General features: G+C 40.0%; 1 protein-coding gene across 2 annotated transcripts in view; it reads right to left on the bottom strand.

The window, feature by feature from the left end:
• PIK3C3 (phosphatidylinositol 3-kinase catalytic subunit type 3) overlaps positions 1-14,620 on the bottom strand; it is a 132,863-nt gene that overhangs the window by 23,302 nt on the left and 94,941 nt on the right. For both annotated transcript variants that reach the window (XM_019531826.1, XM_019531827.1), the window contains exon 23: positions 8,537-8,627. In XM_019531826.1, the coding sequence (XP_019387371.1) occupies positions 8,537-8,627 (91 nt within the window). The remainder of the gene's footprint in view (positions 1-8,536; positions 8,628-14,620) is intronic.

The raw sequence follows: 14,620 nt of genomic DNA on the forward strand, positions 1-14,620 counted from the left end.
GAGGAGGCTAGATAGACACCTAGCTGGGGTTGTCTGACCCCAGTACTCTTTCCTGCCATGGCAGGGGGTCAGACTTGATGATCTGATCAGGTCCCTTCCGACCCTATGAACTATGAAACTATGAAAACCACTGGCTTAGAGATCTTCCCATGCAGAGGTCTGTAACTATTGTGAGTTATATTGCATTGGAAGAAAATTACCATTGAAGTGTGCGTGCATGTGTGTGAGAACACAAATCTAAAGGAACTATTTTCAACATATGCTAGTTCTCAACTGCTTTTCTGGAGGGGTGATGGGGAAAACAAAAACTTTTCCGCCATGCCTGTCTTTGACATCCTTGCCTATAAATGAAACTGTAGCGGCATCTACTGTAATCAATGGACACTGGAAGCAGAGTGCAGTCAATTAGAGCACTGTTCTTTAAAGCCTGCTGAGTTCTTTGTGTATCGATGAATCACTGGTCCCGATGTTTTCTAATTTAAAGGTCAGATTTGTCAGAAAGGACACATACAAACCATCTGGCTGCTCTGTTTAAAAAAGACAAAACAAAACAAAAACCAAACCAAAACAACACACACCCTTAAGGTTTTGAACTGTGACAATGCTGCAAACAATCCTGTTATATCTGGGGAGCTGTGGTTTACAACCTCCTCCTTACGAATTAATTGCCTACGTAATTGCTGATTTTAGTTATTATTTAAAATTACAGCATTACTTATTTGGGGAGAAAAGCAGCAGTCACAATTATTTATTAGTGCAGCATCTGCACAGAAAATAAGAAAGCAAACAGTGTTGCTTGGAAAAAGTGGCCATTAAGATTGTGATGATCAGTTATGCACTGGCAGTTTAATACAGGCATTTATTTAAGCCAATCCCTACCCTAGAAAGCTTATGAATTATCTGAGGCTGTGAAAGATAAAAACTGGTAAATGCAAAGAAAGGAACAGCTCTGTAAAGTAAGGAAGTAGGGAGGAGGGGGCTGGGAAGCAAACACAAAACCAAACACCCTTCACCTTTGCTTCTCCATCTGCTTTTCATTTTGGGGCACTGCCAGGCTAAACGGAGGCTGCAGAAGGGACTAGGACCAGCACTTGCAGCTGGAAAGCATACAATGTAGAAGTGGAGAACCAATGAGCCAGGTGCCACTCGCTGCGATTGCTTCCTTCATAAATAGTAATGCAGAGAGATACGGAGACCAGAGGCAAGGAAGATGGATTAAGACAAGTAGTCTCAAACTATGGTCTTCAGAGCCATTTCTGTCAGATGGTAAAGCATCTGCCAATATTAAATGTGACACTTCTGGCTAGCTGCAGTCAAGATTAGGAATCTTAGAAAGATTCCCACAACCTTTTTAGTTTCAAAGCACTCTATTGTGACTTGTTCATTTCTGTTTGCTAGGTGCTTTTATTCAGCTAAGGTAAATTTGTATACAACTAAATTTAATAGCCATCAAAAAGAAAAGACAAAGAGAAGAGAGAATTTCTCTGTAAGTGAAAGCACTGGATAGTAGCAGAACTTGTATGAAAATAAAATCTGTGAAGTTGGAAAACTGGGGGCATTTTGATTCAAAGTCAAAGAGTTCATGTTTGCTTTTTCAAATGTTACAATAAATTGCCAGATTAAAAAAAAAAAAAAAGTACACAATTACCCCACTAGCATTTACGTGATTTGGTTTCCAACAATTTACTCCTGAAGGTGACGAATATACAAAAATAAGTAAAAAAAAAAAAATTAAATAAAATACATAGTCTGTTTTTCAATGTGCTGCATACTGAACATCCAGACCAGCTGAAGTCATCTAGGGTTGTTGGGGCTTACCTTTTTTTGGGGGGTGGGGGAGGATGAACCAAACAATAAAACCCTTGTACATGGTTCTGCACTGTCATCCTTCCCAAAGAAAGAACCGAAAGCCACTTTGGCTATAGCTTTCTCCCTGAATACAGAGGGCTATGAAAGCATCTTCACAGATGACAAGCACAGAAAACTCAGCTCTGCTTGCTCCACTCTGTGCCGTAAACCATGTCAAACAGGTGTAATCTATACTTATTTTAGAGAAAGCTGTACATGACACAAGCTGCTATTTCAGTTTTTTCTTCCCTGTTCACATATTTCACCCAACACATTTCCCAGCTATCGGCCAGAAGTGATATCTGGGCAATTTGCTTTCCGTTAGATATGAAGGTTGATTATAAAATTACATTCTGCCAGCCGGTCCCTTGAGCTTTAACACATGTTGCTGGAAAGAAGATGATTCTTTGGAGAAAACAGTTTTGATTTATAAAGAGCCTGCCTTCCCATTCAAACCTCAGATTGTTGCTATTTACCTCGTAGTGTTTTATGCTACCGCCAATAAGGGCAGGTCTACATTCAAGGTGCTAAAGTTGCTTTGGAAGCACATACTTCTGCATCATGACATTTTTTCTATTAATGGGCAGATAATCAAATAGCTTCCTAAATTTTTCTGAAAAAAACCCTAATGTTTGTGGATTTTTTTTCAGAAATATTCTGGCTGAGCTTTCACTATAATACAGTTAACACATGGACTCTTTTTATTCCATGAAATCTGCTCTGGTGCAGTTCCTTTTTACTAGTTTTTATTCACTTCTGCATTTGTCTGAATGGGGAAGAGTCAGGAGGAGGCAGAACTACCAGAGATACCGCACTTCCATTTTAACCATCTGAACTAATTTATTAGCATCTTGTTTTACCACACCCACAAAAGGTATTTGGCAAATGCATCTTCAGAGTGCCTGCTCTGCTTGACCAGGTAGGCAGGAAATGAAACGGAGTACATGGAAATCATAATTAAAAAAAATAAAAATGACAGCCTCCGTCCTTTATCCTCCTATTCAACCCCTTCTATCATGTCCATTATTACGGCATTGTATGGATAGATGATGTTAGTGCTCTTTATTTAGCAAATTAAAACAAGACTCTCTTTAAATCTTAATCCAGATTTAATATGCAGGACTAGTAGCGCACAACTTTTTCTGGTCCTCACCTGTCTTGCAGTCAGATAATTGTGTGTGACCCCATACAGATAGTTACTGCTGTTTGCATGCTTACAGTTAGCAGGGAAGGAGGATTGACTATGCCTTCGCTGCTCCACAGCAATTGTCTGTCAACAAGAGCACTAAACTGGGGCAGCTTCCCCCTGAATGAAGTAAGACAAATTACCCAGGTTTAGCTTTCACCTACCCGAGGGGGAAGACAGGGCAAGAGCACAATTACTACTAAGCGGTGCATGCAAAGTAAAGCTCCATTAATTAAAGGCATGCTAGGAAACAGCAGGCTCAAAGGAATTTGGAGATACAAAGGGCTCATGACCTGATTCATAGCTGGTGCAGAGAACGAGCTTGAGAATCTCTAAGGTAAAATGTTCTAAAAATCTGCACAAGGTAGGGGCTGGGGCGAGAAAGCTAAGTCTAAAATATACTTCTCCCTTGCGAGTCTTACTCCAAACTACCGATATAGTATCATGCGAGATGAGTCTCTCACTGCACTTGAGAATGAGATGCCAAGCAAATTCCCCATGGCACGTAAGATCCCAGTGGCTCCCACATGCACTGGAAATGTGCATTATCCTTCAGCTTCATTTGCAGGGGTTGATGGTTAGATTCAAACTCATGGCTGTCAGCTGATAAAATAAGGCCTTATTGTTGAGATACGTTCACGCAAGTATCTTTCCTTCTGTACCCTAGCTTCCTGGTCCTTGCAGCCTCAACTTGTATTATTCACTGGAAACAAAGAGCTGGTAATGTATTCATAGGTTTAACTCCATTAGCTTTAGCCTACAGTACAGTAATTTCAAATATGTAACAATAAAACACCCCTCTGTCTTCATATAAACTATATAAAGAGTTGAGTAATTTATACCTTCCGACAGCAACCATAGTTGTGTCTACTGAAATACTTCAATATTCAGGATCACTATAGCAACTGAATTCTTCATTAAAATAATTAAGAATAATATCCTCTGGTAAATCCTCACTGAAAAGATTACAGCCTTTTTTTAAAGCTCTGGCATTATACTTCCCTTCACCTATGTACATGTCTATGCAGTTTAATCAAAATAGTAATGCAGATTATTCTGAACCCAATTGAAAAAGAGGATAACCTAAACACTGTTTCCTCACTGAGTTTACTTCAGTCGTCTACTTCACCCCAGCCCACAATTAAAAATATGTAGTCTTTGCAAAATTGAACAACATGATAGTATTATTACAGTATTAAAAGAAAATGCTGGATTGGAACATGCATCTGCATTACTGAGTAAGGTCCTTTTTGTTTGATAAACAAAATGCTTCTTAAATCTTCACCTTAGTCTTCCATGAAAGTGATATTATAGTTGAAACGGCTATTGACTCGACTCAAACACCAAAGGTAATTTAATTTTACAGGTCAGTCCAAAATGGATCTTTAGCTAATTTGAGTTTCTCAAAATATATATGGATTTTTTGTTTAAAGCTTAAAAAAAAAAATCAATTGTGACGCAGAAAACATCTATTTAATTCTCCTACAACAAGATACAGTATTATCTTGTTAGATGACTGAACAAACTTGTCACTCAACTTACAAGAGGTAAAACAGCTAGTTCCTTTTTTATTAGTATTAAAAAAAAAAAACCCTAACAGATTTCTGAGAGAGGCTGTTAGAAGTTTAATAATTGGAACATAGTTATTTCAATAAAAATGTTGTCTTAAACTTAGCAGTGGCTTACATTTCTGCAGGGTATCAAGGTGACATTTCTAAAGGTGGATGGCTATAAGTGATTATAAATGACACGGCAACAATGTGCAACTCAGTTTCTTTAAAGCAAAAATGGAAGCCACAAACCAAGCGTACAGAACAGCGGTGGGCAAAGCTCGGCCTGCGGGGTGGATCAGGCCCAAAATGGACTCCATTTCCCAACAGCCCCTGTGGTAGCAGCTCCTTCTGGTTGCCACTGCCAGCCCCAGGCCTGCTGCCCGGGCACCCCAGCTCATACACCCTGCACCTGCTGCCAGGGCTGGGACCCAAACAAGAAGGGTGTGTGGCCAGGCAGCTGGGATGGCACCGTGACTGGGAGTGAGAGGGGTGGGCAGGGAGACCCTGGGATCCTGGGGCAGTGACAACGTGGGGCAAGGGCATAGCCGTGATCTGCTGTCTGCACACCCCTCTGAGATGAGCTTGGGTTGCATGGGCAGGGGTATGCAGAATATGGCTCACAGCAGAATATATTAAACTTCCATAGTTTCAAAACATTACACTTTGATATATGAATATATTCAATACATAAAATACAATCTAGAAACGTGCTATATATAAAAGATTTGAGATAATTCATATATTTCAAATCTTTATATATTGCACGCTTCTAGATTGTATTTTATGTATAATATATATGCATATATACATACATACACATATGAATTATCACATTAAGAAAAAGGTGATTATTAAATCTAATTTGCTTATTCTCTTATTAAACAAACATATTTGTATTGCAGGGGCATTAGTTGTCCTTCTGGAAATAGTCCACTCCTTTGAGGAATATCTAAATGAATTCAGGTCAACCTATAGATTTGTTGCTAATCTTGCTATGTTGAAGAAGCAAAGACTTAATTTTACAAAAATTGTGAAGACTTGTTTTGCTTCCCCCACCTCCCTCCCCAGCGCTATTTCTTCCAAAGTGGCATTTCAGATCGGAGCATTTGAATCATAGGGTTCTGAATCTCAATCAGCAATCATCTAGTTCAACCCTCTGCATAGGTGCAGGATTTGCTCTTCCTAAACCATCCCTGAAAGCTACCTACCCAGCCAGTTTTGGAAAATCTCCAAGTAAGGAGATTCTGCAACTTCTCTAGAAAACATTTATTGTCCTACTAATCTTCATCAGTTGCATTTCCTCTAAGACTAAGTGCACTTTAAATTGGTTGCTCATGCTGTTTACATTTTGAAATTTAACTGGGTAAAATGACCCATGACACAGCAAATCTTAATCAGTTTAAAGGCTAAAATGCATATGACCAAGTCCAAAATCTATTCAGGTTTGTTGTTATAGCAACACGTGTTGTATCTAATTCATTAAGGGTGCAAGCAGTCGTTTGCCTTGCAAGTCTACGTTCACATGGCTTACTTTAAGCTGTGTGAATACAGACCAGGAGTGACATGTACAACCATTTATTGCAATCGCCCATGTACATGCCATTTATTGGGTGATTTAAGCCCTCCGCACACCTGTGCAACTGGGCATTTAGATCAACCTAACTCCAGTTAGGTCAATCTAAATGTAATTTTATACAAACCCTGAGAAACTACTATATGGAACTAGCCAACTTGACATTCAGAGGATGACTCTTTGTACCTTGTCGGGTCCTGGAAGAACCCCGACTGGTCTATTCCAACGTTCCCAATTCCCATTCAGATGTTTTGAGGAAATCATTTTGAGGATCTTGCATTAGTTCCACTACGATTTAGCATAACACGTACATGTTTGAATTCAACTGCTGAAGTTTAGTTAAACATATCTACAAGGGCATCCTTGTTATAACTACTTCACTAGCTTTATTTCACTATTTTAACTAGGGGAAAAAAAACAAATTTATAAGCAATATATCTATAAACCAGGCAGTTTTATAAGAAGATAGGTATTTATAAGAGCTGTTAAAACTGAAGTGCTTACATTTTAAAAGCCTCCAGAAATACGTTTTGCAGCAGTTGAATAATTACTGGTGCTGATTACAAGAAAAGGCTGGGAAAGGTAAATCCTTGGGCAATGTATTCTGAAATGTCACCAACATGTAGACGATGCCAAATATTAATCAGGAACAACAATGGTGTATCTTAAATGACGGTGATCACTGGGAGACTTAGTTTGATAAATAAAAAAATTATGTCAGACACTTTTCAACAAAGCATTTGAAGCAAGAATGGGTACTATGAAGTCAAGCAACGGTGAACTCCCAACAGAGATGAAAGAAATTAAAGTAAGTAGCAAGCCAGAACCTGAAGGCTGAAAATCAGAAAGGACCAAAACTGATAGTATCTGGAATAGTTGCTAATTATATTTCCTGATGATTGCGTTTCAGTCAGTGGCATACAAAGCAACTGCCACAGGGCCTTGGAAATAGCAGTTTTTATCCACAAAGAAAAAAAAAATCCTGACTAAAATAATCTGTCTTCTCATAAATAAAATCCAAATTCTTGCTCAGGATATTTTGTGCATCTTTGTACTTGTGTGGTGCAGAGCTATTTGAAGGCCTCAAACATTAAATTTCTCCTCAGCTTCCCTGAAAGATAGGCAAGGACTGCATCTTCACTTCTACCCCCCCACCCCAACCCCTTTATAGAGGAGGAATTGGAAATAAGAACCAACTGAAAATGTTTAAGAGGCGCTTTTTACATTAAAAAAACCCCATCTAATTGATGGGGGGTGGAACAGGGTAGAGGGGGAAGCAGAAGATTATCTGTTTCAACATTTTCACTGACAAGCACTCTCTGACATTGGGTAAAACAGATATTGCACTTGAGCTGACGCAAATGGAGTCGGGGCAAAACCTGGGACAAAAGGAGAACCCTTCACACAAAGCTTGTCCCTGGAAGAATGGCAATTAACTCGAATAAGCTACCGTTGTCTCGGGAAAAAGTGTTAACATACAGCATCTAGCACACTTACGTGGGACAAGAGGAATATAGACCCGTAGGTTTCCAAGACAAAAGGCTTTCTTTCATGAGAAAACCAGTCTATTCTTAGTCATAGTGGAACCCTAGTTAGGACCTTGTCACACATTACACTTAGCACATGTTAACTACACTTAAAACTAACCCCCCACCCTTGTGCTGGGTGGCTGGGACAAACAAAGAGCTGATTTTCAGTCTCACACTCTGACACACTTAAGCAAGATTAAGACTCCGGTTTGATGGTGCGGCTGGGACCAGCCCCACATTACAGCATACCAGAATCTTCAATGGCTTAAATGCTTAGGATGTTTCATTTAGACTGTAGTAAGCATTACCATATGACTGCTCAGAAAATGTTCTAACTTGTAGTACATGTCCTAAGTGTAATGTGTAACGCGGCCTTTATTTGGTAGGAAGTTCGGAGGAAGACCTCTCCTCACCCATTCCAACATTACTAATAGCCTGGCACACTTACCACGTGGGGATGTAGAACTGTTTGCTGGCCAGACCTACCAAAAACAAGGCAAAGCAACTTCCTTGATGTTCTGGAAGACGCCTGGGGCAGATCAAAGGCAGGTTGTCTGATCTGAACTATTTAAGAACCTTAGAAGGTACAGAATTTGTTAAAACGCAGAAGAATGTTGTCCAAAACTAGACAGAATATAAATACTAAACTGTCGTAGAGCATACATGCTATTTGCAGATGGACATAGTAAGCAATCTAATATATATTTTCCATCTCTAGCTGGACTCTGTGAAATGCCTGGACTCCATCACCTTAAGGAATGAAGAGTTAGTTGCTCTATCTGAACTACTGAAGAACTTTAAGGAGGAGCAGAATTTGTCCTTCCAATAAATGAAGTTTCCCAATTACCTTTTTCACAGTCTTGTCAGGTTCAAGAGCGATATCTGGAATGTTGGCATCCACCATGAGGGAGAACAAGTTCAAGATCAGGTTGGAATACCTAAGGAAAAGCACAGAGTAAGTCAGAAACACTTTGTAGACAATGGCTTCCTATATTACTGTTTCCCTCACCTGCATAATTCCCTTCATAACATTAGCTTCGTTGGCAATATTCAAGAGACTTAATTTGTACATTAACACGTTCATTGGGAATGCGTTCGTGTTGCGAGTTCAAAAGCCCTCAAATTTGCACTGAAATGTGCACTTTGCTCTAAATGCGGTATGAGGTCTGAACAATTTTCTTTTCTAACCTCCTACAAACATCTAGAAAAATATACCTGGATACCTATGTAACACAGAGTTTAATGGCAAATATTCCAGAATTTAAGAGGTTTGTGTTTGTTGTTGCTCTTATTCAGGAAAAGGAAGGTATAGATTAAATGGCTGTTGAAAGGAATTCTTAAAAATACTCTTTAAAAAAATGGGATATAGTGCAACAGCTGCACATTAGTAATCACTGTTTAAATTAATATTCATAAGAACAACTGAAATCTTGACAATCAAAACATTTTCTAAACAGACTTAATAGGTTTCTTTATCACTTGGTTTATCCAGACTTAAGACTCCAATTTCTCAATGATACTGAAGTATCTTATACAAGCATGCTGCACATTTGAAGCACATAGGTCATTTATAACTATTAAAAAGAACAGACGCTGCAGTTGTTAAGAGTTTTTTTCCAATTTAAAATGCTGGTTTTGGAAGTAGTTGTGAATCTTTTAAGACTATCATTTTGCCCTTGCAGGAAATAAACTGCAAGCCAGTTCTTCAGAGGGTAATTCCAAACTGTTCAACATAAACCGCAACTTTCCTTACCCTACAGACATCTGAGGAAGGGAGGAGAAAGTTAGGTTATTGTTACAATTTGTAAACTGCCTTTATATGAGCATTTTAAGTGTTTAACAGGGCTGTGCAAAGCTTTGGTCCCTGATTTGATTCAGTGGAGATTTGGCCTGATTCGGTGGCTGAATCTCTGAATCTGAATCAGGAGACCCTTTAATCTCTCCAAATTGAATCGGAACCCTCTGAATCGATTCAGAGAGATTAGGAAAGATTTGACGATTCAGATATAGATGCAGCTTTAAATATTTTTTTCTACATACCTCTAAGTAGCAGGAGACTCGTGAATGCTGCAATGCTGGGGCAGATGGAGCATCCCACAGGAGCGCAGTGGACTCCCCAGCACACTCAGCAGATCTGGAAGTGGATCAGAAGCACTTCCACTCCATTTCTGGGTCTGCTAGGTAGCATGCTGGGGGGCCCTCCTGCACATCCCCCCAGCCCGGCAACTGGTGCCTCCTGGGTCCGGGGGGGTGGGGGGGGCAGCCAGGGTCCCCCGGAGCTGATAGCCAAGTCGGGGAGGTACAGCCCTCCTGTTCCCCCCACCCAGTGTGCTCAGCTGTGGACCCGGAAGTGGATCAGAAGTACTTCTGGTCCACTTCTGGGTTCACCACTGAGCATGCAAGGGGCACCCCCGAGCTCCTGTGGGACGCTCCATATGCCCCAGCATCGCAGAGTTCATGAACCATGCCTGGTACCTCTTCAGATTCAGCCGAATCGAATTGAGGACAGTGATCCAAATCAATAAATTGAATCACTGTCCCAGATTCGGGTCAAATCTGAATCCAAATCGAATTCAGCCTGTTTCATACACCCCTAGTTTTTAATAGGTAATGAAAAAGGAATTTGTTGCAGAAAATTTAACTTACTAGTTCTGAATACAAACATGTTGATAATCCTATTCCAAAAAAAGGTATAAAATGAGAAAGGGCTGCTCTGATCGCCAAAGAAAAAAGAACCATAGTTATTTATTTCTAGAATACAATCCATACCTAGAATACATTAAAAAAAAAAGAAAACAAAAAAAGAAAACAAAACAAAAACACCCATCAATACTCTTTTTAAAGCCCCCGTTATGTGCCAATCTCTTAAAGTTTCATTACAGAAGGAGATGTTACCACTTGCTATAGACACTTTCCACTGGAAAATTATCTGTTTTAAAATGCAACTGAACTTTACGTGTTAGAGGATAAGTTTTCCCTGTCCAACATCTGTCAAGGGCATTATTTTTTCAACGGTGAATTTTCAGTTAAATTGTTTCAACAGTTTCGAAAACATTTGGTGAAAAATAGGTCTGGCATTATTACAAAAGCATTCTTATAACACATTTTGATGAGATGCTCCAGTGCCTCCATACTTCAGAGCATGACTATGATATACATGGAACAGATGAGTTGTCTAGTATGGGGGGGAATAAGCCTCCTGCAATCCCCCCTGAACATTTTGATTTTGCCAAAAAAAAAATTCTAGCTGCACATGCTCAACGGAGACATTTAAGACTAGGGCAATTCAAGTTATTCAAGATTTTTACTGAACACAAGCATTTTCCAGCTAAAGCAGCAGGATTGAGAAAGATTTCTTCTGCAACTGCTCTTCCCAAGAGTCAGGGACAGGGACAGGGTTTTTCTTGTGCTTTCACTGCTCTGTTCTGTGCTTTTCACAATGAAGTCACCTGCCAGATACGGTGAGAAATGGGAGTAGGTAGGGCACAAAGTGTGGCGTGAGCCAGATGGTAAAAGAGAGGCTAGAAAGGAATGTATAGGGAGGAGGGTCAGAAGAAGGGAGGTGGTGGGGGGTTGATTTGTTTTGAAGAACAGAGTGAGTGGAGCAGCAGCAAACAAATAGATGTGTATGGGAGCATAGAAGTACAGGGTATAGGAGAAGGAAGCAGGAACTGAGGAATGGGGCAGGGGGAAAACAGAGACAGAAGCAAATATAGATAAAGGGGGAAAGGAAGTGAAGGGTGGAACAGGCAAGATAGACAAGAACAGCCTAGAGGAGTGATGCCAACCCACTTGGCCCCAGGCTGGATGAATGGTGCAGAGCTGGTCCAAAGATGGGTAGACCAACCCTGGACAATCAAACACAATGCTTCTACAGAACCAGGAATTGAATCTGGAAGTCCTGATTCTCCACAGTCCTCTACTATTAGAAACAGCTGAGAAAAACATTGGCCAAGTTGTCTCATTTCCCTATAGGCCTGTCATAGAGAAGACAGGGGCAGGTCCTTGTTATTCCAGTAGCTCAAGTGGTAGAGGTCTCTAAAGTTCTGTATCCTACTGATGACCCAAATTGTGGGGGAAAGAGAGGGGAAGACATGCGGAATTGATGTTCAAAGGATTGGGATGTGTTTTTATATGTGGGTATTAAGACCTTAGGAATTTATATGAAAAAACCTACAAATGTCCCATTTTAGGTATATAATACATTTAATTATCTGATCACGTGTTATTCTTCTTACAGGATTCTGCCTTATCTAAAACCAAGGGTGGAGAGTGTTCTAGGATGAATCAGAGTGGAGTGGTAAATTAAGCTACTTTCTTCATTCAATGCAGAATTTGGGAGGTGGGGAAAAGAGTGAGGCAAGGGATAGCAGGAAGAAAAAAAGTCCCCCAGGCTAAGTATAGACAGTGAAAAAGCCTAAATCTGAATCAATTTGGTCTTCTTAGGTTAGTCTGACCTGCACAGATTGAACCAATAAGCAAGGGAACAAACACTCACTTTTGATTCCGGAAATACCGTCACATGCCTGCAGTGGGTCAGGCCAGAAGCCAGCTAGAAAATGCCTCCCTGCTGGGCTGCAGCAGACAGCTTGGGCCAAGGCTAGCCTACCCACCCAGTGGGGGAGGGGAGTTTGCAGGGGAGGTGCAAAGCATCCTGGGATGCTGGGGGACTGTGAGTTACCCTAAATCTGGAGGGGATCTGGGACAGAAGTTCAATAAACGGATTTAAGCTAAATCAGTTAAGTCTGATACAACATCCATCCAGGTTTATCTTAAACCAGGTTTGGCCATTTTGAAAGTGGTTTACGTGTACTGAACTTCTGTTGTGTTATGGATTTGAACCGGCTTCCCATTACTTATACTGGCTTATAATTTCTGTCCCCAGCCCTAGTTAAGGCAACTGAATGGCACTCTGGGGGCTTTGCCTGAATGTCTACCTCTGCAACAGAGTTCTTATGTGATGCTGGGCAAGTCACTGAAATAATGCTCCCGGTTGGTCACTTTCATAGCATGTGAAGCAAGACACCTGATTCAGAAAAGCAAGGAGCACACACAGCTGCAAGTGTATTGGATTATAACTTGCACTTTGAATGTTAAGTGCTATGAAATTGGCCATTGCTCTGCAAAATCAGGATCTGGATATCTCAAGCCAGACAGCCCAAGTTAATTTCGGCCTTAATTACCGTGCTGTGGTTCCCCAGCTGTAAAATGGAGATAACGCAACACCCCTTTTCAGATTAGGTGATGGCAGGGAGAGATGCATTAGTGTTACGCAGTCAGAAACTCTGACTATGACAGGATTACCAGAGAACATACTAGAAGGAAATCAATTTTAAACTCAGTGAGGGGTTTGGATGCTGTATGGTAAATAAGGCCTAGGATTTTTCACTTAGTGAGAAAAGAAAGGAGTCCTGAGAGAGACAGGGGTCTGTGCTAAATATATAGCTTGCCTCTCTCCAGTGATAGAGCCCCTTATAGTAGTATTCTATTGATAGGGAAGTCTTCCCAATTCCAGGGTGTTACTTTTAGTTTAAGAGAAAAAAATATGGTCTAATAATGGTAGCACAGTTGAGAACTACTGCTTTGTAAAATCTCTGTTCTTATAGGGCTGCCTTCCTATTGCTCTGGGCAAGACATCTACTTTTGCCTCAGTTTTCCCCTCTGTAAAGAGGCTAAAATAATTACATTGTTAAAGTAGACTTTCTATTACAAAGCTAATCTTCAGAACACTTTAAAAGACAAGGTCTTTAATAGTGTCAAAAGATCACTGTTCCTTCCTCAAGATTAAACTGGCATAACTCTGGTTTGGTTACTATCTTCACATTTTTTTTCTCTGAGAGTACACCTACAGAAAAGCTGATCAAAAGCAAGCAGAACATTCTACATACAGCGAGAGCAGATCTTTTTCACTGCTTTTTCTACAGATTTCCTTTTTCCTTTCTGCACATCATTATCTCAAATGATCGCTTCAAACCAGCACAAAACTCTGATTACTTCAACGATTTTTAAACAATCTGCTTTTCTGGTAAGTATGCAGAATCCCGAATTCACTGTAGTCTTACTTTTACTTGCATATTAATACAAAATAAATTACATTTCCTGATTTTCCTGGCTTTATCATAAATAAAAATCCTACCATTTTAGCAACCTTGTTCTCCAGTTTTACACAATATCCTCAGTTTCAGTATTGTTACATGTATGACTATCGACACTAGACAGTGAGGTCAAGAACTCACTGTAGCAAAAATGAATCATAGGTACAGCAGTGATTTCAAACTTTAACACCTGCTCTCTCTCATCACAAAACTTATATCTTCTATATAAAATGTTTGCTAGCACCAAACTGAAATGCAAGTTTAATAAAAAGACTCAGGAAGAAAGGGCATTACACCAAATTACTAGCAGTGTCTTCCATTTATGTAATTATCCATTTGTCTGAATTCAAGCTGTAAGTCTGTATAACTGATATTCAAAATGTCAGTGCTCAAATGGTAAGATCAGGGCATAATTTTCCAATTCTAAAGAAATGATGTTCAACCAGGGTGTTGCTGGGATGTTTTAAGATCCATTTAAACATGTTCTGCCATATCAGGCCGTTAGGTATGTGAACACCTATGTCCCCACTACATGTTACATCTATTGCAGAATGACTGTGTTAACTGGGCAATAAATTTAAATTGGCTACATGTGCAAATGAACTATTGTGCCTTAAAAAGGTTTAACTTGCTATAAAGTTGCTGCTCAAAAATGTGTAATAACTTCAGAGCTGGTTTCTATCCATCTTTAATTTAAACGTGTAGGCAGTGCTGTAGCTGGGAGACTGCAGTTGCTGTGATCTCCCAGCTGCTGGAGAGCACAACACTCCCCACACTGGGATTCATAGATGTTAGGGTTGGGAGGGACCTCAATAGATCGAATCTGATCCCCTGCA

The sequence above is a fragment of the Crocodylus porosus genome, unplaced genomic scaffold (genome assembly GCF_001723895.1).
Source record: "Crocodylus porosus isolate Cpor-Errol unplaced genomic scaffold, CroPor_comp1, whole genome shotgun sequence".
Classification (NCBI taxonomy): Eukaryota; Metazoa; Chordata; order Crocodylia; family Crocodylidae; genus Crocodylus; species Crocodylus porosus.